This window comes from Eretmochelys imbricata, chromosome 9 (genome assembly GCF_965152235.1).
Source record: "Eretmochelys imbricata isolate rEreImb1 chromosome 9, rEreImb1.hap1, whole genome shotgun sequence".
Taxonomy (NCBI): domain Eukaryota; kingdom Metazoa; phylum Chordata; order Testudines; family Cheloniidae; genus Eretmochelys; species Eretmochelys imbricata.
In genome coordinates, this window is record NC_135580.1 from 5,702,779 (window position 1) to 5,726,666 (window position 23,888).

Consider the following 23,888-nt stretch of genomic DNA (forward strand, 5'->3'; position numbering starts at 1 on the left):
AGGGGTTGCGTGAGAGCCCCTGATGTGGGGGGAGGGGGGTGAGCACCCACTCAGTCAGGGGCAAATGCCAGAGCGCAGCTCTGCCCCCCCTCCACCTCCCGGACAATGAGCTCATTGACTCCCAGGCCCTGGGAGCTGATGGGGGAGGGCACGGGGCCATTTGTGGACGGCAGCTGAGCCATGGCCTTGGCCGCAGCCTCCGGCCTTACAGCCAGGCTCCCCCCGCCCCAACGGTGCCCCCGTGGGCTGGGGCCCAGCTGGCTGCTCAAAGGCGGGTGGAGAGCCTCGGCCATTGCCAGCTGCGCGCACTGCAGGGAGATTGCTGGCGGCTGGGCTGGGCTGCCAAGGTAGGGGTACAGCTGGGGAAGGCCGCGTCCCAGGGGTGGGGGCCAGTGCTCCCTTCCTCCCCTGTGGTGTGCATGGGGCTGCACTCCATCCCAGAGGGGCTGCATGCCAGGGCTGCTGACTGGCCAGGCAGAGCAGGGCTCTGGGGGCAGTGGGGGGAACAACAGCATCCATCTTGGGGGCCGCTCAAAGAGGGATCCTGATTCCTCTCCACTAGGGTCCCATGGCCTGGCTCTGCCCCGGTGCCATGGGGAGCTGTGCTCTAGCAACCCCGTCTGTATGTTCTGCCCTGGGCAGAGCTGGAAGGGTCCCTGACTCTGGGATCCCCCCTCCCTGTCCCAGAGAATGGCACGTCCGGCCTCCCTGTTTGCATTGGCACCTGGGCACGCCGGGGGCCAGCTGCAAGGAGCCTGCCTGCCTGTCTCCACCAGAGCCAGTGAGCAGGTGCTGGGTTCGAGCCCAGTCCCTGGTCCCCTCTCAAATGGGAGGGTGGCACTTCCCCTGCGGGGCTGGTTTCCCTCTGGGGTCGGTGCCTGGAGGGGGGTGGGGGCTTTGGCATGGAGTCATCCCGGCCAGGCAGTGACTTCGCTCTGCACCCTGGTGGCTCCGGGTGGCAGCACCCTCCCTGCAGAGCGTGATGCTGTGCCCGGCTGGAGGAGATGTGCCCTGAGACTGGGACCTCTTTTCTCTCTTCCAGACTGAGCCCATGGGCTGCAGCAGCCAGGCCCCGGCCCTGGACGGACGCGCTGGCAAGTCTCAGGGCGCCGCCCTCTGGATCGTGCTGGGACCCCCCCTGGGATCTCGCGCCCTGGAGGCGGATGGGCCAGGATTATCGGCGCTTTAGGACTCAGCCCCCCTCAGTCCTCTGTACAACTCAAGACTCTGTGGGAGGCCAAAACGGACGCCCTCCCGGCCCCCCGGAATATCCCCCCAACGCTGCTGGAGCCCCCCTGCCCTCTGACGAGTCCCCTGGGGCAGGACCGCAAGGCCCAGACGGAGCAGCGCCCGAGCCTCAGGTAGGGCCCTCCGCTGCACTGCACTGCCAGCCTTCCCGCGCTCACCAGAGGCCTGTCCCCACTTGCGGGCCGGCAGCACCAGTGCTGGCTGGGAGCGATCTTGCCAGGCCCACAGGACCAGACACTGGTGTGGATATGGAGGGGTTTGGTGTAACTGAGATCAGGTTCTGGGCTGGGGGTCCCTGCAGGGCTGGGGTTCTCTGCTGCCTGTTTCTCAGCAGGTCCTGGGCCTAGCAGGGTGTGATTGGGCCAGGCTAGCTGCTCAGGTGGGTGAAGGAAGTGCAGCGCTCCTGTTTTCTGGGCTGGGGGTTTGGTTCCCCTCCACCTCTGCCAAGGCCCCCCAGCCCCTGCCCGCACCCTCCACCGATCGTCGGCGGGTTGGTGTCGGGTGCCTGGGACGGTATCACAAACTGAGTGAAGTGCGCTCTCCTGTGGCCAAGCAGAAAGGTGCCCAGCTGAAGCCAGCTCTGTGCCAGGGTGGTGCCGTACCCAGCTCTGGACCGGAGGGAATTGCCTGTTTTCAGGCTCTGGGCTGGCTCCCAGCTGCCCCCACCTGGGCTCTCCTGGTGCGGCATTTGTGACTCACGCCGCATCCCTGCCTGCCAGTCGGCTTGTCCTGCTCTGTCCGTAGCGCTGCGGGCTGGGGTCAGGGCTGGGCTCGGGAGCCTGGTTCATATGTGGGTATATCTCCCATGACTGAGGGCAACCCAGCTGCTCCGGGTGTTGTGAGGGAGTTTCCTTGGGGGCCCACTCTCCTTAGGGTGAGGCCAGGGATGCTGGATGGCCAGGAGTGGAGCAGGACATGCTCCCCTGGCAGTCGGTATCGGCCCCCATGCCCAGTGTGATGCCAGAGGGTGCTGTGCTCCGGGGAATGGGGCCTGGGGGCTGAGTAGGGAGGGGCTTTCTGCAGTGCTGACCCCCATGCCCAGATTGATGCCAGGAGATGCTGTACTGCAGACAGCGGGGGGGGGGAGGAATGTCTGAATAGGGGACACTCTTAGGCGGTGGCAAGGGGCACCGTGCTGCAGGCAGCAGGGGGGCTGGGGCTCACCAGGGGGTGCTCACATGTGGTGCCGGGGATACTCTGCTGCAGGGAGTGGGGGGGCTCAGGTGGTGACGGGGGGGTGCATCGTCCTGCAGGCGGTGGGGGGCTCTCAGGCAGTGCCATCCCCATGCCCAGTGTAATGCTAGGGGGTGCTCTCAGGCAGTGGCAGGGGGCTCTATGCTGTAGGTAGTGGGGAGGCTCCCTAGGGGGGCTCTCATTCAGTGCTGGGGGCTCAGTAGGGGGCGCTCTCAAGCAATGCTAGAGTTCTGTGCTGCAGGCAGTGGGGGGTGGGGGCGCTCTCAGGGTACTGGGGACTCGGTAGGGGGCACTCTCAGGAGGGGCTGGCCCCCATGCGATGTGGGGGGTACCATGCTATTGGAGGGTCCATCTTTTGGCTGAGATTTAAAGCTGGCCGTGACTGACTGTGGTGAAAGATGCCGCTTTTTGCAAGGGCGCATTCGCGAGCCCAGCCCGCTGGCCAGGTGCCAGCCCCTGAAGTTATTGGCTGCTTGTGTAACTTCCTCTGCAGCTCCAGCATCCTAGTGAATGGCTGACACCTTGCGCTGCCTACTACAGGGTGGAATTAGAATGGCCCCGCTGTGGGTCAGAGCCCCCATACTGCTTACAGTTAATGGAGAGTCTCCTTAGGCCTGGGTTTTTGGAGCAGGAGGGTCTGAGCTCTGTCCCTGTTGCTGCCGTGCCCGAGTCCCGGGCAGCCATGCTGGGTGGCACAGGGCCGGCCCTGGAGCCCTAGACTGCTCCTGATTCGTTAGTGTCTTTTCCTTCCTGTTCTGTCCATGGTTTCTGCAGCTGTTGGGCAGTTGCTGTGTTTCACCCTTGTGGGGGAGACGACCTCCTGTACGTACACAGGTTTTCAAGGCACTTTGGACTGGGAAAGAGCCCTAGAACCGGATCTACGTACCCCCTCGCTCCTGCCTTGGCTGCCCTTCCGCCTCTCAGACCGGCTGCCTCCTTGAGCCACGGCCTGGCTTCTGGCGCTGCTGCGGGGTGGTGCACTTGGGGTGTGGGGAGGGTTGGGCTGTTCCTTAAAACAGTGAATCCCTTCCTGGAACCCCCCGGCTTAGGCTCCAGGAGCCCAGGCGCTGATCCCGCTGCTGTGCGGAGGCAGGGTGAACAAACCACCTGGGATTAGTAAGGGGGTGGGAACAACTGATTTAAAGTCTTCCCCCCCCCTTGAGCCCATTGACAGCATCCTGGCCCCAGCGTTTGCCACAGGAACTGTTGCCCATCAGGGTATTTCCCAACCAGCAAACCCAAAGCTCAGACATAGATGGGGCTGTGGCTGGGTGGGTGAGGCTGGGTGCTGGGCTGCAATGACTCTCTGTAGCCACAGAAAATCATCCAGCCAGTGTCCTCTCCTGGGAGTGGTGTGATGGTTCAGAGGCTTTGCTGCACTTGAGGCCCAGAAGTCAGGACAGCTTCTTGGCTGCCACTGCACTGCCCGGAAACCTGCCTCCTGCTCCAGAAACACAGGCCCCTGCTGTGCAAACAAAGGGAGAATCACCACTTGCAATACGGGGCCTGTGACGCACAGTTGAGCAGTACAGTTTCATGCATGCTCCCTCCCCATTATTGGGGGCTGGGGCTGAATTGATGGTGCACAGGACAGGGACAATGGCAGGGCAAACTTCCCTCACCCAGCCCCGCCATGGAGGGACCCTACGCCACATAAGGGGGCCAGTCTTCAGGGCCCACCCAGCCCTTGGCCCCTCTGCAGTGGCCACCAGCAAGGAGAAGGGTCAGGGACTCAGCTGGGATACAGCCGGCCACCCCTGCAGCTGCAAGGCACCCCACCTGTTCCCGGCCACTGGAGCCAGCCAGGGCACAGCTCGGGGTTAGCGTTCCCTGCTGGCTCCGGTGGGGAGCAGAGGGGGCATTGGGTAGTGGCTGGGCAGCCACATCTGAGATCTGGGCTGCTCTGTGTCAGGCACGGGGTCCCATGCAGCATCGGCCTGCGGGCTGTAGGGAGGATGGGGGGCCAGGACATGTCCCGTTCTCTCCCCCGCCCCCCCCCCCCATGTGGATTCCCCCAGACTAATCTGCTGTGAAGATTGCCTGTGCCCTGAAACCCGTCTCCCGGTCCCTCTGCAGGCAAAGGGAGGGGCACCGGACCTGCCAGCCAGCCCCTGGGCCCTTGCCACATACAGCTCAGCATATGGAAGGGATTTGAGGGAGGCAGGCGGCTTAGGGCTGGCTTGTCCTGTGTGTGGATGGGGGCACAGGGTGGGCTGCAGCCCTCCCCTCGGCGAACAGGTTCCTCTGTCGCCCTGGCTGGCAGGAGCGGTGGCGTGTCCTCCAGCCTCTTCCGAGTGTCTGTTTCGCGCCTTGCATTGCATCCCTTCCGCTGTGCGCCGAATGCAGCCTCCCCAGTCTGCCAGCTGCTGCCTGGCGTGCCCAGACTTCCCCCTGCTCCGCACTGCTTGCCCCACAGGCCGTCCCTACCCCTGGAGCATCCCCTAGTGCTGTGCTGGAGCTGGGGCCAAGGCTCCGACCCACCAAGCTGGCTGCTCTGAGAGGAAGGGGCATAGACGTGGAGCCCGAAACGGTGCCAGGCATTCTCCCCTCTTCCCCGTCGCCCGCTGGCGGCTCGCCCCACACTCAGGACGGGGCGCGGGGCCGTGGGCTTGCATGTGCCGTAGCTCCCGGGTGGGCGTAGCCAGGGCTGCTGAGCCGCAGCACTGGGACTTGCTGGGAATGGGGCGCCGGGGCGGATCCTAGAGTGCTGCGCAGTGCAGACGGGTCATGGCCGTGCCCTGTCCGCCCGCCCACTTTCCACAGCGCAGAGCTCAGGGCTCCGTCTAACCCCTTTAGAGCCCCTCTCCCTGGTACCTGCATGGCCTGGCGCCTGCTCCCCCACCCCCCTCCTTGGGGTTCGTACCCTCCGTGCAGGGCTCGCCCCGGGGGCTGGACTGCCCTGGCTCTTCCGGCACCCCTTGGGAGCAGCAGTGCGGTCATTAATCATTGCTCCGGTGACACGTTAATGGCCCCTACTGTTCTCGGGGGGGCGGGGGGACAGCATCCCTGGGGGCCGGGGCTGCCCAGGGCCCAACTGGGGGGTGGTTACGCACAGTAGCACCCTGGGAGCAGCAGGTACTTGTCTGTCGGCTGTTGTAGTTTCCTGTGTGTGGGACCTGGCAAATGGCCGGGTCGGTCCCCTCCCCATGTGCCCGGGGAGCTGTACGAGGCAGGGCAGCCCACCGGCAGCGCGGGGGATGGGCCTCTGACAGACACGGGAGCCGGGCGTCCCGGGGGGCAGTGGCACCCTGCTGCCAGTTGACCTGCCCCAGGTGCCCACAGCTCTGCTGGGGCTCAGCGGCAGTGGGTGGGGGGATAGCTCCCCTCGTGCTGTGGGGCAGATAGTGCCTTGGGGCCTGTGTGCCATATGGGCCGTGGGGGGGACTCTGGGGTTGGGGGGGGACTGTCTGCATGTGCCTTTGCTGTGCCATGGGGAGTCCCCCAAGCCACCGAGATCAGCATGGCCCACGGGGAGGGGCACCCCTCGGGGGGGGGCTGCGGGGACCCAGCTTCTGTAAGCCAGCGGCTCTTCACCCAGGTGCCCGTTCCCTCCCAGCAGTGGGGCGCTGGGTGCCACGACGGGATGTTGGCGTGTTGTGGGGCCTGTGGCATCTGGGGTCTGGGGAGGGTGAGGGGGCAGGGTGGATCCATGGAGCACCTCCAAGGGGCGGGTATGGGGGGCTGCCAGAGCCAGGGCAGTGCCGCCTACCCCTGCTGTATCATGGGAGCAGGTCAGCAGCGCCCTCCCAGGCCGGCACAGCTCCCTTGTCGGGGGTCCCCTCGGACGGGTGGCCGGGAGCTCACAGGCAGAGGGCCCATTCCAGGGGATGTTAAGGCGGGCGTGGGATTGGCCCCGTGTCACTGCAGGCAACTGGGGCTCCTTCTGCATGGCTCCCTCTTGCCCCCGTGTGCTGGGACCGGGTGGTGGAGTCATCGCAGGTCAGTGTCCCTTTGACTCCCGGCTCCGTGACTCGCCAATGCCTTGTGGGTGTCACTTGCCAGAGGTGACCCAACCAGCAGGGCTCGTGGCAGAGCTGTCTCCCTGGGGAGTGTCCCTGAAACTCTGCCTGGCCCTGCCCCGGGAATGAATGGCCTGCTCCAGCTGCTGAGCTCACTGCCATGTGACCAGCCACCCGAGAGTGGCAGACTGTAAACAAACGCCGGCCGGCTGTGCCACGGAGCCCTGGGACTCCAGCCCTGGCTGGCGAGATGCAGGAGGTGAGTGGCGATGCGCCAGCCCCCACGTGCAGGCTGCCCCAGGCCCTCTGCCTGCGAACTCCCTGCCACCCGTCCGAGGGGATCCCCTGCCCGCAACCACTTGGAAGTTGCTGGGGATTTTAAATGGCCCCCACTGCCTGGGATGTGAATGGAGCCTGAAACTGACCAGGCTGGGTTGCTGGCATTGCCCAGTGTGCCAGGAGAGCAGCTTCCCCCCCCCACTCAAGTGAGTGACACCCAGAGGGTTTATAGTGACCAGGGCGGGAGTATAACAGACAAATCTTATCCTGGTGCTCCCCCGTTTGCTGTGTGATGAGTAGTGGGGTTTGAAGCGTGGCAGGCAGAGGGTGGGCTGTGCACAAGATACCGGTGTGGGACAGGACATGTGAGGCGGATGGTGCGAGGTGGTGTCTGGGGCATGGGGCCGGGGCTATGCTGGGGGCTGGAGAGTGCCCAGCCTGCGGCTGCCTCTGGCTAGTGAATGAATCTCTGTTCCCAGTGGTGGCAGGCAGGCAGGTGGGTGTCTGGGGAGGAGCTGGCCCTCGGCCGATGCTCTTCTGGGTTTGCCGTGGGAGCAAGTTCCGCGCGGGTAGGAGCTAGCTGTGGGATGGGACATCTGGGCCCCCCGTTGCAGGGACCCCTCATGGGCACCGTCGGTAGAGGGGCTCAGCTGAATGGGCCACAGGGGCCGAGCTACCCTCTGCCCCCAGGAGGAGCTGGGTGCAGGGGACGTTTGCTCTGCCGGGCTGCGGCATGTTCACTTGGTGTTCGATAGTAGCCCCCGCAGACCCCGCTGGCAGCCGGGCAGGCGATGTGTCCGTCCCCGTGCTCTGCCTGTCAGGTCAGAGCTGGCATAGCACACGTGTAAGTCATGGCTGTCTGGCATGCCAGTGCCGTGACACACATGTGCAGGCAGGATGCGCCTCACCAGCTTGTTACAGCCCCCCCTGGGGCTCTTCCCTGGCTGAGCGGTGAGCTCAGCCCTGTGGGATGAGGGGAGGAGACCGGGGAGCTGTGCTGCAGCCGTGTCCCATGCTGGGGTGCTCTCCATGCCACCTGCCTGCTAGCACCCCTGGGCCGGGGACACCCTTGGGTGGCGTGCAGAGGAAAGGCCCCTGAGCCTGGCTCTTCCCAGCTCCCCATTGGCCATCCCCCCCCCCCGGGGGCGGGGGGACAGGCTGCCCCTCGTGCGGTGCTTCGTGCACTCTTAGCAATGGGGCTCCTGCCCTGCCTTGTCCACCCACCTCCTTCCCTCCCTCGCTGCTGGCTCCCCGGCCTCAGGATGCCCTGCCTCTGCTCAGCCCCCAACCCCAAGTCCAGAGATGTCTGCCAGTGCGGCCCCCGCTGTCTCGCTGGAGCCCCGCTAGGCTGGGCTCTAGGCTCCCGGGCCCAGGGATCTCCCATGCTGCAGTTGCTCCTAGACTCGTCCCAGGGCTGTAATGAATCGCGGAGCTCCCTGGGGCTGGGCTGGGCGGGTCCCCTCCAAACGCCCCCTTGAGTGAAGCCCCCTGTGGGGGGCTGTGGGCTGCCCTGACATGGACAGCGAGGCAACAAGGCGAGTGTGGGGGTGTATGAGAGCTCCCCACCCCCACTGGGCCGATAGCTGGTGTCTGCCGAATGTAGACAAGACCCACAGCAAGAGGGAGAGCTCCTGAGCGACCCCCTCTGGCCAAGCTGGGAGCTGCATGGCCGAGACACCTTCCTCCACAGGAGGGTGAGTCAGGCTGCCCTGGGGGAGGAAATGGGGGAGGGGGAAGCTCTTGCCACTTCACTCATAGGCAAGGGTGCTTTAAAAGGGCCGTGCAGTGACACAACAGGGATCGAACCCCAGGCTTCAGGGCAGCGACCGCTCTGCAGCCAGGGGTCAGGAGGAATCTCCCCACCCCGGTGGCATCATGTGGCACAGGGATCACGCCCATGGGCACTGGCCGCCGGAGCAGCCCGGGGGCTGGACTGAGAGCATGTCTCTGTTCCAGTGGGGCAAACCCCTGCATACCTCCAGATTGAAGGTAGTCTTTGAAGTGTGGCCCAGGCTTGGGGGTAGGTGCGGGGAGGGACTACGCCCCACAGGGCACTACCCCACCCCCAGGCAGGGAGCGCAGAGGCATTGATTGTCCCCAGCCATGCAGGGTATTGATGGGGCAGGGCCAAGGCAGAGGGGGAGCTCCATGCTGGGAGGGGTGCTGGCTCGCCGGCCTTGGACATGGGGCAGCTTCATAGAATCCTAGGATATCAGGGTTGGAAGGGACCTCAGGAGGTCATTTAGTCCCACCCCCTGCTCAAAGCAGGACCAATCCCCAATTTTTGCCCCAGATCGCTAAACAGCCCCCTCAAGGATTGAGCTCACAACCCTGGGTTTAGCAGGCCAATGCTCAAACCACTGAGCTGTCCCTCTCCCCCTTGGACAGTGCAGGCCGAGCTTCCTGAGGGGGTGCTCTGAGGATCACTCAGGGCTTCGACTGAAGCCTCAGCCCAGCGATAGTGGGGAGCAGGGCTCTGGGGGTAGACAGGCAGCTGTTGCCTGGGCCCCCAAGTCACCTCCCCCCGGGTCTGCCGTTCCGCTGGCCCTGGGAGGGGAAGGCTCTGTATCCCCTGGCTCAGTCCCCTGAGGCTGGCCCAGGTGGGCTGGCCTGGGGGGAGCCTGCAAACAGCCAGGCTTCTCCATGAGGAGGGACAGGATTTGCCCCCCCCCCCCCCCCCCGCAGCATCCACCTGGCTAAAGCATCTTCCCCTGCTCTGGCCGTGGGGGCCTGGTGGGTCTGCACCTGGGCTGGGTGCTGGGAGGAGGTCTGGCAGGTTTGGGGCTGGGCTGGGTGCTGGGGCATGGGTGCTTGGGGTGTCCAGTGGGTTTGCGGCTAGCTGGCTGCTGGGCGGGGGCTGGGCAGCGGGTCTGCACCTTTGCTGGGTGCTTGGCAGGTTTGCACCTGGGCTGGGCGCTGGGTGGGGGGGGCGCTCTGCACCTCTAGGCGCTGGTGTCAACGGGCTCAGGCCCAGGGTGGGAAGCTTGGGAGGAAGCGCCACTGGGTCAGCTGCTCCCCCCCGCCCCCGGCCTCTGCCTTCTGCAGTGGTGGCTATTGCTGCTGGGCTCGCAAGGGGTTAACATGCTGACCTTCACCTCCCCGGGCAGAGCTGAGATCCTGGCTGGGTCACAAACAAAGGGGAGGGTGGGGGCCTCGCCCTGCTGCCTGATTGTCCCCTCTGCGGGAGACCCAGACTGGAATGTGGGGGGTTGGGAGTGAGGGGGACCGGCAGAGCTGGGGCTAGAGGCAGGGTTGCCCACTGAACAGTCCCGTATTACAAGGGTCCTTATTTTTTCATCTGTACAAGAAGAGGAGTTGCTGAGCGCTGCAGGAAATACCCCTGGCGAATGGGGGTGAGTCCCGCTCAGTGTTGGTATTATTAATTTGAGGATATGAGGGGGCAGGGGTGCTAAGAAAACAGTCCCTTATTTTTGAAATACAATGTTGGTGGGGAGCCCAGGGCTGGGACAGCAGGAGGCTGCGTGTCAGGACTGAGGGGCGTGGGCAGAGCTGTGTGGGGAGCCCAGGGCTGGTACCAGGGGCCTGGGTGTAGGGATTGAGGGGTGCTGGCAGAGCTGTGTGGGGAGCCCAGAGCAGGGACAGCAGGGGGGTGGGGGGTCTGGATTGAGGGGCACGGGCAGAGCTGTGTTGGGGGATCCCAGGGCTGGTACCAGGGGGCTGCGGGTCGGGACTGAGGGGTGCGGGCAGAGCTGTGTGGGGAGCCCAGGGCTGGGACAGCAGGGGGTTGCGTGTCAGGACTGAGGGGCACAGGCAGAGCTGGGGGTGGGGAGCCCAGGGCTGGTACCAGGGGCCTGGGTGTAGGGATTGAGGGGTGCTGGCAGAGCTGTGTGTGGGGAGCCCAGAGCAGGGACAGCAGGGGGGTGGGAGTCTGGATTGAGGGGCGTGGGCAGAGCTGTGTGGGGAGCCCAGGGCTGGTACCAGGGGCCTGGGTGTAGGGATTGAGGGGTGCTGGCAGAGCTGTGTGTGGGGAGCCCAGAGCAGGGACAGCAGGGGGGTGGGAGTCTGGATTGAGGGGCACGGGCAGAGCTGTGTGGGGGGAGCCCGGGGCTGGTACCAGGGAGTTGTGGGCTGGGATTGAGGGGTGCTGACAGAGCTGTGGGGGGGGATCCCAGGGCTGGTACCAGAGGGCTGCGAGTCGGGATTGAGGGGTGCGGGCAGAGCTGTGTACTAGGGAAGGTTGCTCTGGTCTGGAATACGTTCACTTCCCTGTACTGATGCCAAGGCTGGGTTGGGCGCTTGGGTTGGGCCGCTGATGCCCAAGGTTGGGCCCTTGCAAGCAGGTGAAGGGTTCTTATAAACCAGCCCAGCCCCACGCATAGGGGATGTCTGGGGTTCCGCTGTGGGGCAGGCTTGGCTTAACCAGTGATGGAGGGAATCACACCCCCTGACCCACATGGCCCGTGTCCCACCCGGGCAGAATACCCCACCCCCGGGCTGTGCCCTGCCCCCCTCCCCCCAGCAGGGCCTGCCTGCCCACCCCCATCCAGCAGCTGGGCCTCTCTCCCCTGTCTCCCGCCCCCCAGCATGGCTGCACCTGAGCCCCCCAGCTCTTGGGCTGTCCCTCTCGCCCCTGTCTTCCCCCCCCCCCACACACACCCCAGGCTGAGCCCTGCTCCCCAGCAGGGCCCGCCTGCCCCCATCCAGCAGCTGGGCCTCTCTCCCCTGTCTCCTGCCCCCCAGCAGGGCTGCACCTGAGCCCCCCAGCTCTTGGGTTGTCCCTCTCGCCCCGTCTTCCCCCCCCACACACACACCCCAGGCTGAGCCCTGCCCCCCAGCAGGGCCTGCCTGCCTGCCCCCACCCATCAGCTGGGTCTCTCGCCCCTGTCTCCCCCCGCCCCCCAGCAGGGCTGCCCCTGAGTCCCTCAGCTCATGGGCTGTGCCTCTCGCCCCTGTCTCCCCCCCCCACACACACCCTGGGCTGTGCCCTGCCCCCCCCCAGCAGGGCCTGCCTGCCCCCACCCATCAGCTGGGCCTCTCTCTCCTGTCTCCCGCCCCCAGCAGGGCTGCCCCTGAGCCCCCACCCATCAGCTGTGCCTCTCGCCCCTATTCCCCCCCCCCCCCAGGGCTGCCCTTGAGCCCCCCAGCCCTTAGGCTGTGCCTCTCGCCCCCTCTCCCCCCCCCCACAGCAGGGCCTGTCTCCCCCCACCGATCAGCTGTGCCTCTCTCCCCATCTCCCCCTCCCCCCCAGCAGGGCTGCCCCTAAGCCCCCCAGCCCTTAGGCTGTGCCTCTCGCCCCTATCTTCGCCCACGCCCACCCCACCCCACAGCAGGGCTGCCCATGAGCCCCCCACCCCTCAGCTGGGCCTCTGCGCCCCTGTCTCCCCCCACACCCCACCCCTCCCCGAGGTGTGCCGTGCCCTGCCCCCCCCCCAAGCAGGGCCTGCCTGCCTGCCCCCCCACCCATCAGCTGGGCCTCTGCGCCCCTGTCTCCCCCCCCACCCCGAGGTGTGCCGTGCCCCTCCCCCAGCAGGGCCTGCCTGCCCCCCCACCCATCAGCTGGGCTTCTCGCCCCCGTCTGCCCCCCCGCTCACGGGCCGGGCCCCTCTCCCCCCGGCTCCGGCCCCAGCTCCAGGCCCGTGCCCGGCCAGGGGGGGGCCGAGCCGCCATCTTCCCCCGCTGGGGGCCGGGAGCATGTGCAGAGCGAGGCCGCCGGCCCAGCCCGGCCGGGGAGGATGCGCCTGGCCGGCCCCGTCCCCTGCCCCGCCGCCGGGCCGGGGCCGCTCCTCGCCCTCGCCCTCGCCCGGCGCCCGGCTGAGCGCAGCCGCCGGCATCCCCGCGCCCCATGCGGCAGGCGCCCGGCGCGCTCTCGCCCGGCTCCCCGGGGGCCGCTGGGCTCCGCTCGCCGCAGCCGGCCCGCGGGGCGATCGGCCGGGCCAGAGGGTCAGTACAGCGGGGCGCCGCCGGGGGCGAGCCTGGTTCTGCCGGGCCCTGGGGTAGCAGCGGGAGGCCGTATCCCCCGAGGCGCGAACCCCTGGAGCGTCGGGGGCCGGCTGCTGGGCCTTCAGGGATGGTGTGGGGCAGGGGGCCCTCTCCTTCGGGCGCGGCTTTGCTGGTAGCCCCGCACTGTGCAGCTGCGGCCCTTCACGAAAGCCGGGGGACTGTTCTCCCCGTTGAACAGCTGGGGAAACTGAGGCACAACGAGGGGCTGTGACCCGGCCAAGGTGCCCCAGCAAACGAGAACCCGGGGTCCCGGCTCCCTATCCCGCGGGGACCTGCGAGGCGGGCTCCTCTTTTAAACGTGGGTGAGGGGCTTCTGGGTGCAGCCTGGCTTTCCCGGGTGAGAGGAGGGGGGCTGGCAGGGGTAGGGCTCCCTGCCCCAGGGCACTGTCTGGATCTGGCCTCCAGCAGCTGGGCCAGTTCGGCACCAGCCCTCCCCACTGCTGGCTGGTGCTCAGACCCAGATGGATCCCAGCACCCGTGAATCTGGGCCTTTCCTAGCCTGGCACAGGGCAAACTGCCCCATGGGTTGGCATAACTGGCAGTGTGATTCATGTCTGGACTGAGGTGCAGCTGGGGGAAGGGGGCTGCGAGCTGGGATGGCAGGAGGCTGCTGGTCGGGGTTGAGGGGCACTGGCAGGGATGTGTGTGGCGGGGGATCAAGGTGCGGGGGAGTGCAGGGTGGCAGCAGCAGCAGGGGGCTGTGGGTTGGGACTGAGGTGAGCTGCCAGGCAGTGGGTGGAGGGGACCAGCCCAGGAGCAGCAGGAGGGGGGGCAGGTACAGGAGTGGGCAGCATGTGGGAAGCTAGCCCAGGACCTGGTGCTCTCTGGCCCCTGTTTTCTAAAGCACAGGTGAAGAACTGCCTTGGAAGGAGGCAGTCAGCTTCCCGTGTGGGGCTGCAGCTTGTCCTGTCCAGCCCGGGACCAGCCCGGGCCTGGCACTGTGCTGTATCCGGGGAAGGGAGCACGCTGAGAGGGGCTGGATCCCTGGCCGTGGGCTGGTCCGTTCTAGGCAGAGAGTGGGCAGCATGGCATGGGATTCAAGGGGCAGCAGGTGCATGGATGCCCTACTGGCAAGCACCCCAGGTGGGTGTGTGGAGCAGGGGTGTCCTCAGAGCCGTGGGGATGGGGGCTACAGTCAGAAGACCCCGCACCCTTCCTGGGGGGATGCTAAGGTCGCGTGCAGCTGGGTCACCAGCTTGCTGCATCTACGGTTTTGGACCAAGTCCAGGCTTCTAGCTGTTTCATGGAAATGGGCAGGGCTGGGTTGTTCCTGGGCCGGGCTGGGCGCGCTGGAGCAGCACCGGGGTGTGTGTGGCCCAGTGTGTGCTGTTGGATCCAGGCTGTATTCACACACCATGCCAACGAGCTCTAAGCAGGGCGAGATGGGAGCGTGTTTCCTCTGCCAATTGCCACAAATGTCTGGAGCTCGTCTGGCTGAAGTGCAGAAAATGCTGTCCTGTCCCCGGGCACCGGGGCATTGGTGGGCTCCCAGTTCCCCCCCCGAACGGCAGTTGGACCCGCTGCGTTTGCTGGGAGGAGCCTGAGCAGGTGCCGGCCACTGGCAATCGGCTGTGTGGGGTGAGGTGGCCGGCACCTGCTCACGCTCCTCCCAGCAAACGCAGCTGGGCAGCGGGTCCGACTGCCGCTCGGGGGGGAACCTTGTTCCTCTTGTGTGTTGGGCGTGTCCTAAAGCAACTGGCCCTGTTCACCCAGGGAGGGAGTTTTACCTAGTGGTTGAAGGAATGGGGCTTGGCTCAGAACTCCTGGGTCCTATCCCCACACTTGCCGTCCGACCGTGGGCAAGTCATTTAGGCCAGTATTTTTGGAAGCAGACAGCACCCTGGGGTGCGCTCGGGGCTGCCGAGCACCCTCTGCTTCAGCCACGCTTGCTGGGAACTGGGGTGCTGGGCACTGCAGAGAGTCAGGCCCAGTGGGAGTCCCGGACATAGGGGCAGCAAAGCAGTAGCCAGCCTGTGAACGTGCTGGCTTCTGGCCTGCGGGACTCGCCCGAGGTCAAAGAATGAATCCAGCCATCCCGGAGTGGTGGACGTCTCTCCTGGGCTGTTGCAGGCTGGCTGCGTTGGCTGAAGGCTGCCCACAGGGCCTCTGGAATAAGGATGGGAAATGCCCCCTCCCCATCCCCTGCAGTCTATGCTCTGCAAAACCATTGCCACCACCAGGGCCCCTCAGCTGGGCAGGTGATGGGACCCACAAGCCTTCCTGCTTCTGGAGAGGTGGGGGGAAGGGCAGTGTGTGGGGGGTGTTGTATTGTGTAGAGGGATGTGACCAAATTGGGAGGTGGTGTTAGGGAAGGGAGGGGTGTATGTAAGGAGTATAATGTTTAGAGGGGGTGGTGTGTAGTGGGTATGTGGAGTGCATTAAAGGGGGTGGGTGGGTTTATGATGGCAGGGGGGATGCGGTGGGGAGGGTGCTGTCTGGTCGGTGGGGAGCAAGGGGGGATGGGGCCGGGGGCTCTGTCCGTGAGTGGTAGGGAGTGGGGAGGATGCGTTCTGTGAATTGTGGGGAGTGGGAGTCACTGTTCGTGAGTGGCAGGGGGTGGAGAGGATGTGGCGGGGGGTGCTGTCTGTAAATGGTGAGGAGCCAGGGGGAGGCACTGTCCATAAGCAATGTGGGGTGTGGAGGACGTGGCGGGGGGCGGTGTCTGTGAATGGTGAAGAGCAGTGGGTCACTATGCATGAGTGGCGGGAGCTGGAGAGGACACAGTCTGTGAATGGTGGGGAGCAGAAGAGGATGTGGTGGGGGGGCGCTATCCATGAATGGTGGGGAACAGGGGGAGGTGCTGTCCGTAAGTGATGGAGGGGGGAGGACAAGGCGGGGGGGGCACTGTCTGTGGTCAGTGAGGAGCAGAGGGAGACATGGCGGGGGGGCGCTGTCTGTGAATGGTGAGGAGCAGGGGGGCACTATCCATAAGTGACGGGGGGGAGGGCATGGCAAGGGGGCACTGTCTGAATGGTGGGGAGCAGGGGGGCGCTGTCTGTAAGTGATGGTGGGGGGGGGAGGGCATGGCAGGGGGGCACTGTCTGTGGTCAGTGGGGAGGAGAGGGGGACGTGGCAGGGGGGCATTGTCTGTGAATGGCGGGGAGCAGGGGGGCTCTGTCCATGAGCGGCATGGGGACACAGCAGTGGGGTGCTGCTCTGGCTGGTGAACCTTTTGGGCGATGTCATGGGGCAACGCTGAGCACGTGGTCAGGGCTGGGCAGGTCTCATACCATCACAGCCCAGGGCCATCAGTGCAGCCAGCAGCCGGGTTTCTTGAAGGACCTGTCTGGTTCCCTGGTGTGGGGGCAGATGGCGTTGCCGGCTGGTGGCTGGGCCCAGAGAGAGGATGGGGCCTGTGCAGTTCATCGGGGCTGTCCCTGTTGCTGGGGGGCAGAGGCTGGTGGTTTGGGAGCTATGGGGGGTTGGGCAGGTCTGTGCAGCGCGGGGCGGAGCTGGTGAATAGCTGGGAGCTGTAGCCCTGTCCACACTGAGCTGGAGCCGGACGAGAGCGGCCAAGGCCCTGCTTTGTTCCCTTGCGCAGCTGCTCGTGGCTGGCGTCAGGCCGTGGGAGCACGGTGGAGGTCCTGGGGCGAGCAGAGCCTGGCCTCAGCACTACCGTGGGTTGGGGAGGGTGCTGCCACTGGGAGCCCCTCAGTTGGCTGCTTGAGGAGGGCTCCTGGCTCCGGCGTCTCCTAGCTCCCATCGTCCGGGCTGGAATCCGGCTGGGCCAGGGCAGAGATTTGACTCTGCACTCTGTGTTTAACCCCTTCCCCACTGCGCTGCTGCTCACCCGCCGTCAGGTCAGTTTATCAGCAGGGCTGTGCTCGGTTGACAGAGACCCACAGCAGTCAGCTCCGCCACCCCCCCCACCCCGGGAGGCAGAGCAGGGGCATTATTGGGGAAACTGAGGCACAGAGTGACTTGACCAAGGTCACTCAGGGAGTCCGGCAGAGCAGAGAATTGAACCCAAGGCTGCCAATTCCCTGAGCCCCTGTCCTCTTTTCCCGCCTCCCAGGCGTTTGCTCTGCCCACTAGCCTGCGCTGCCTCTGTTGCCTGGGGGCGGATAGGAGGTCTGCCCTCTGTGTAACCTGAGGCTTGGGGCCTTGCCAGCTGCCCAGGACACTGGCTCAGATGCTGGCGGTCATGTTTGCGGGTGCAGAGCTGCAGTGTGTTCACGCCAGGTTCCTGGCGCACCAGGGGTCGGAGGGAGAGACTCTCCTCTGTGGCCATGGCATGGGGCCAGCTGGGAGCCTGTGTCCCAGCCCCCCTTTGTGCCAGCCTGTGCCCCCCCAGCGTGCTGGCCCTGGGGGGAGAGGGAGTCCCTTGCATACGGGGCTGGCCTTGCTCTGCCCTTGGCATGGTGGTGCCTGGCAGCCCTGAGCTGGCCGCGCTCCCCGCAGCGCTGCCTGGGCCTGCATGCCAATGAGCCCCCCGCCACAGCTGCAGGGCGCTGTGTAATAGGGGAAGCAGAAGACCCCAGCTCCTGGCCCACTGCCCTCCCCACACACAATGTGGCTGAAAATCCCCTCCAGGCTCGGATGGGACCTGCTCCTGCTCCTCGCCTCCCACTGCAGCTTTGGGGGTGGAGGTACTCAGCCTGTGGCAGCATCGGGCCCGTGCACACGCCTGGGGGATACCCCCATCTCTAGGAAGAGGGGCAGCGACCATGCTGTGGCTTTGGGGCTGGGCCTCTCTGGTCTGGGGACAAGTGTGGGCCTCAGCCCTAGCCGTGCTCCTCCTTTGCCCGCCATGCAAATGTGACCTGCTCTCCCAGCGCTGTGGGTCAGGGTGCATGCAGCAGCCTGGGGCACTGGGCAGCCCTGGGGGGCTCTGGTGGAGCGGTTGGGGGTGGTGTTTGGAGAGTGGGGGGGGGGCAGGGCCGTGTGATGTGTGACCCTCTGCACCTGCTCTTAGCGTCTGTGTGGGGGGAGGGGGCAGCTGCTCTGAGCCGCACTGGCCACCTGCTGCCCTGCGTCTCGGGGCTTGAGTCATAACGCGGATGCTGCCCCAACCTCCAGGCCCATCCCCGCAGGGAAACCCTTCGCTCCAGCGGGGCTTGGCGCTGACTAGCACAGTGCCTCAGTCGCTAACGCCCACTCCGTAGTATGGACGCACCCTCCTACCAGCCTAGGGCTGCACAGCTCCCCCGTGTGCAGGGCCTCCCCCGGCTCGCTGGGCCCCAGTTCCCAGAGCGCCTCAGCTGAGGGCCGGGCCCGGACATGGGCCGTGCCCCTAGGGGGCCGCACACATGTTCCATTAACTGTTCCCGGCTCAGCGGAGCATGGGGCGGGGGGTCAGACTGCGAAGAGCAACGCCAGCCTGTCTGTGTGCGCAAAAGGCGAGCGGTGCATGGAAGACAATGAGCCGTGCAGGCTGCTAAGGAAGGGTCGGGGGGTGGGGGGGGGCTCAGCTTTGGGAGTCTGGTGTGTGGGAATTAGTGCCAGCCCCAAACCTTCAGCCCACTGCTGCTGACAGCGGCCCGCCGGGGAGCTCACAGCTCCACGCCTGCCTGGCCCGGTGGCAGCTGCAGCTGCCCCAGGGAAGGGTGCCCCGTGGGGACAGAAGAGGGCTGGGCCTGGGGGGCAGGCGCAGAGGCCACTGGCTTGGCAGCCCAACTCGGTTCTGAGGTGCCTGTCGCTCCCCCTCTTGAGCTAGGTTTGGGGGAGCTGCAGACGGGATGGTCAAACCCTGAGCATGGCCCCGAGCGACTCCCCGTGTGTGCAAAGCACCATGGGTAAGACCCAGCCGGGGACAAGAGGAGCAGTCTGGAGCTGGGGGGCTGATCCTGCAAGGGGCTAGGTGCTCTCGGCTGCCATCAACGCGCTGCTGGGAGCAATGACATGGCAGGGAGCTTTCTCAGTCAGTGCTGGCCCCAGTACCCCAGCCTGGCACTAGGGGGCGCTGGCCGCTCAGTCAGTGCTGGCCCCAGTACCCCAGCCTGGCACTAGGGGGCGCTGGCCGCTCAGTCAGTGCTGGCCCCAGTACCCCAGCCTGGCACTAGGGGGCGCTGGCCTCTCAGTCAGTGCTGGCCCCAGTACCCCAGCCTGGCACTAGGGGGCGCTGGCCTCTCAGTCAGTGCTGGCCCCAGTACCCCAGTGTGGCACTAGGGGGCGCTGGCCGCTCAGTCAGTGCTGGCCCCAGTACCCCAGAGCAGTGCCAGGGGGCGCTGTGCTGCAGGGACCAGGGTGGGGGGCTCAGCAGGGGGCACCGGCCCCAATGCCCCAGTGCTGTGCTAGGGGTGCTGTGGGGGAGAGCGGGGTGGGGGGCTCAGCAGGGGGCGCTCTCCCCTCAGTGAGAGCTGGCCCTAGTGTAGTGCCGGAGAGCTCTGTGCTGCAGGGTGGGGGACTCAGCAGGGGGCACTGGCCCCAGTGCAGGGCCAGGGGGCGCTGTGCTGTGGACGAGGTTATCCTTGACCCACGTCTGGCAACGGGTGCTGAAGATGCAGGCCGAGGGGTATGAAACCTACCAGGTGTTTGATCTGGGGAAATCCGGCTGGGCCAAGCTCTCTTCCTCCCACCCCCTCCAGCTTCCGCAGGAGTGGTTGGAAAGCAGCCCCCCTATTCCGGAGCAGGGGCCGCAGCCAGGTGCACAGGCCCTGGGGGGCTGCAGGGTGAGGGCAGGGCAGAGCCTGGGCTATTCTCTCTCACGGCACCAGCGATCTCCATGGAGCTGTTGGCTGCGCCCTCAGCCAGCTGTTCTCCCGCGGGACCGGCTGGAACCGTGGGCAAGACAAGGACACAGTGTTAGGGAGCCAGGCCAGTGCTGCTCCCCCGGCTTGGACCGGGGACAAGCCCCCACACTGAGCCATCTGGCAGGTGCGCGGGGCGGCGGGGAGCACAGGAAATGCCCTGCTATGGTCCTGCATGCAGCTGGGGAGGGGGAGACGTTCCCTGGCGTGACCTGGCTGAGTTCCCAGGCGGGGCTGGGAGGGGGGCCCCCAGGCTGAATCTCAGGGAAGCAGGGACCAGCCCCATCCAGCTGGCGGGGGCTGGGGATGGGCTGCGAGATCCCCTTTGCTGGTGATGCTGAGTGCCCAGAACTGGGGCTAGCTGGGCTCACCCGGCCGTGGGGGCCAGTCTTTCAGCCGGGCACTTTGTTGGCGGTGCGGGCCTGACGGCGGCAGGGCTGACAGCTGCCCTGTTCTCTGCAGCCGTACGGGGCAGATCCTGCCTGTGTGCATGGCGCACTGGGCTGTCTCCAGAGGGGGCCGTCCAGTGCTGTTCTCACCCCCGCTGTCCCTGTACCCAGAGCAGCTGGGGCCAGCCCTGCTAACAGCCGGCCATGAAGCCAGCCTTCACTTCTAGCTCCACTCCCCCCCTCACCCCCCCCGCCCATCCTTAGGACTAAAGGGATGTTCTCCTCCCCCCTTCCCACTCTGCTGTCTCATGGGAGCTCCCAGACTCTGAGCAGGCCCAGGGCAGCCACATGCCTGTGGCCACAGGGTCCCACCCTGTGGTCCCACCCTGCAGTGGCCTGCCTCCTTCCCTCCCTGGGGACAACCACCTGGCATTGTACAGCTGGCTCCTGGGAGTCGGAGTTCCCAGCCTGTGCATCCTCCTGGCATTGTAACCTGAGGTTCCCAGCCATGCTATCCCATCCATACTGACTCAGCTCCGCAATTCCAGCTGTGTCCACACTGCAAAATGGCAGGGCTTGGACTCCAGATCCGGCAGGCCTTGGGCTCTGACCCACCCCCTGGCAGGGTCCTCGGACCCAGGGCCTGATGGGTTTGTGTGTGGCTGGAAGGGGGCTCGGGTTCAGCCCTGACTCAGAGCCTGGTCTTAGAGAGCTGCTTAGGGTATGGGCAGAGAAGAGAAATTGCTACCAAGCTGGCAGCACTGTCAGAGGATCTATAGCTCCGTTCACCCTGTGATCTCAAAGCACTTCTCAGCCCGAGTGCCCCGTCCTGTTCCCACTGAAGTTAGCTGAGAGCAAGATCTGCCAAGCTAATTCCTGTCAGGCAGGTTTTTGCCATGATCCCCAGAGGGGGAAACTGAGGCACACAGCGGCATCGTGCCTGGCCAGGGCTGCTGACTCCCAGGCTCTGCTCTGGCCTCTGAACAGCCCTACAGTGGGGAGGGGGGATTTCTCTTCGCCAGTGGGCTCCAGGTCTGTTAAAGCCAATAGCGCTTGGCTCCCCGTTAGTGGCGTGAGCCCCTGACTGCTCAGCCGAGACTGGGTTTCTCTGGAGCATGTTCTGCTTCCTCCCCTCGGGATCACTGGGCAGGAGCCTGGAACCTGGCCCTAAAGGCTCATCCCCCAGCTGCTGTGTCCTGCCCCCAACCCCTCCCCCCGTTGTATGTATGGCACCTAACCGGGGTGTTGCCAATAGAGGGGCTGGGAATGGGCCATGGGAGCTGACGGACTCCCCAAGAACGGGAGCACTGGAGGTGCATGGAGTTCCCCTGATCTCACTGGAGGTCAGTGGAGCAATGGTGGCTCTGGCCCTGGTCCTAGCCAGACGGCCCTGGGGCAGAAGAATGTGGAGAAGGCCCGTGGCGCAGCATGAGGCTGGTGGTGGTTGGGGGTTATTGGATATGTTGGACTTGCCTGGGGGAGAAGGGGGGATTCTTGTGACTCAGCCACCCACTGGCCCTTCCTACAGCAGGTTGTCCTCTGTGCACTCCCTGGTGGGCAATGGTTAGTTCAGGGGTTGGACTAGGGGCCTCCCTTCTCAACCTCTGTCTCTCGGTTCGGCTGGGGCAGCTGAACCGTGCACTGCAGAGCCCTGGCCGCAGGCAGAGATTCTGTGCGTGGCACCGTTTGGTCGGGCACTATGTGCACCCAGAGAGCAGACATGGGCTCACGTCAAAACCCTGGGGGCTCGGAGGGCTAGTGCATGAGGCTGCAATGGGCTGATCTCAATGACGTCTGGGGGAGAGATTCCCACATTGACATGGGGTGTTTACGAACTGTTAATAGTGCTTCGCATGTGCCTATCACCAGGGTACCTGGGCCCATGAATGCCTTTCCTTGGAGGCACGCTAATTACGTGGCCTGCCAGTTGGGTTAGTAGCTTTCTCCTGATGGGAAAACTGAGGCATACAGCCTTTTCCAGGGCCAAGCAGCATTTCTATGGCAGAGCCAGAAATAGAACCCAGGAGTCCTGGCTCCCAGTCATCTTGGCTTCTGAATAGCAGGGATCACGGTGTGAGGAGATGAGCTGGACTGTGGTTCCGAGCCTGGCCAAAGCGAACGAAAATAAACCCTCCGGGGAGTGTGAACACTGCGGCTCGGATATCCAGGTCGCTGCGAGCGGGCCGAGATTTTCCTTTCCTCAGTGCAGTCTGTGCGTGGGGGAGCGGGCAGGGGGGTGTCGTGGAGAGATGCACGGGGGAGGCTGTAGACAGGGTGCCTTGTTGGAGGGCTAAGCAAGAGTGCAGGAGACTGAGGAGCTGTGTGAAATCCCGAGCCAGAGGCCCACCGGAAACAGCCTCTCCAGCCCGCAGTTAAATCTGACCTCTTGGCTGCTGATCAAAAAGTGTTCCCTGCAAATACCATCGAGTCTCTGTTCCAGCCAAGCTGGCGGCCGGGGAGAGAGGGTGGGAGCCAGCCACTGTGGACCGGAGCGGAGCGAGGGGGGTGGGCTCAAGGCAAACACACACACAAGCCCTGCAGTGTCCGGCCCGCGAAAGCAGGAACAGCCTCTGGGCTGCGGACAGGCTGCAGGGGCCACAGAGCTGGGCCACAGAGAGCGGTGCCCCTGGGAGGACTCCGGTTTTTTGGACAGAGAAGCCTTTAAAGCGTGGCTCAAAGGCTTGCCGATGTCTCGCAGCCCCTCCGCGCGGATGTCAGATTCAGCCGTACCGTGACGCTGCGCTCCAGCTGGCCACTGTGGCTTCCCTGGGTTACCGATCCACCGTCTGGGTTTTACGGAGGAGCTGTCCCCACGCGGTGGAGCCGAGCGTGCTTGCCTGCGGGGCCTTGGCAGACTGCCACCCACCTGGCATGGCACAGGGGCAGCAGGCTGGCCGGGGTGCCACAGAGAGCCCGTGAGGGGCTGATCTGGGGTGACACCCACGCAGGCTCCCGTGTGGTTCTCCTCTCGCCAGGCGGGATCCTTTTATTCCGTCTAGAGGTTGCGGCTGCGCTCCCCAGGCCGTGCAGGGCACACAGGGACGGCAGCCCCTCACCCAGCCCGGAGCTCCAGCCTGCCGCCGGTACCGGACCTCGTGGAACCAGTGACAGCCGTGTAATGCCCGAGGCCCCGGTGGGAATCCTGGAAGGGCCCTTCTCCTCTGACCTGGTCCCCCTCGCGTGAGTGACTGGGGCATAGAGAATAGGGCTTCGCCAAGCCAACAGCCCCTTGTTCCCACCGGTGCCCGGCGTGGCGGAGGAGAGATGCGTCGCTTCGAGGTGCTGCGCCGCTCCTTCCCGTTCCTGGCCCGCTTCCGGGTCTATCGCGTAAGTCAATTTCGGCTCGGTTCCCACGGGTGAGCCCCCCGACGCGTCGGATCTGCATCCCGCCCCTTCATCCCGGGGCTGCTCTGTCCTGGCCGCTGCATGTCACGGAGCGTGAGCCGAGCCCTGGGGGGCTGCGGGTGGCGTGGCAGGGTTTTGCTGGATGGGGGGGCTGTGGTTGGGATGGCACACAACACTGCCTGGCCCACAAGGTCTGACGCCGCCCAGAGCCCTAGTCCCTCCCCCTCACAGGGGCAGAGCTCGGACGCCCCCCACCTGACTCTACCGGCCACAGGGAGCCCTGCACCATCCTTGGGGCTCCCTGCTCCATGTGTCCCTTGCACGTCACCACATGTGTTGGGCTGTACCCCAGCTTGGCAATGAGGCGACTGCCCCCCCACCCACGGGAGCTGGGACACTCTGGCCATGCCCCGGCTGGCTGCCGGCCGCACCCACCCTCCGTATTTTTAGACCAGACTATACTGCGGGGAATTTTAATTGTTGGCTGTAACCCAAGAGCTCCGGAGACAGAGCCCCAGGCCCGGGCTTTGTCTGTGGATGGTGGGGGGGGGCTGTGTTAGGGGGCTCAGATTGGCCTGGAGTGATACCCCCCCCGATTGGAGGTGCTGCAAACAGAGTTGGGAGGGTCCCGGGATGGAGTGGGAGGGGGGCGAAGTGCTGGGTGCCACTGGAAGGGAGGGAGGGAGCACCCTGTCTTCTGCTTCTCGGTCATTGTATGGCCCAGCCCCCCATGGCGCCAGGCACTGCACAGACCCAGGTGGGCCCTGCCCCAAAGACCTTACAGCGGGAGGCCGTGGCCGCGGTGCTGCATGTGCCCAGAGGAG

The 23,888-nt window shown here is 65.5% G+C and overlaps 1 protein-coding gene across 3 annotated transcripts in view; it reads left to right on the top strand.

Moving 5' to 3' along the window:
- The first annotated feature begins 1,085 nt into the window (after positions 1-1,085).
- TNK2 (tyrosine kinase non receptor 2) overlaps positions 1,086-23,888 on the top strand; it is a 59,251-nt gene continuing 36,448 nt past the window's right edge. For all 3 annotated transcript variants that reach the window (XM_077826088.1, XM_077826090.1, XM_077826089.1), the window contains exon 1: positions 1,086-1,361. In XM_077826088.1, the coding sequence (XP_077682214.1) occupies positions 1,164-1,361 (198 nt within the window). In that variant the 5' untranslated portion in view covers positions 1,086-1,163. The remainder of the gene's footprint in view (positions 1,362-23,888) is intronic.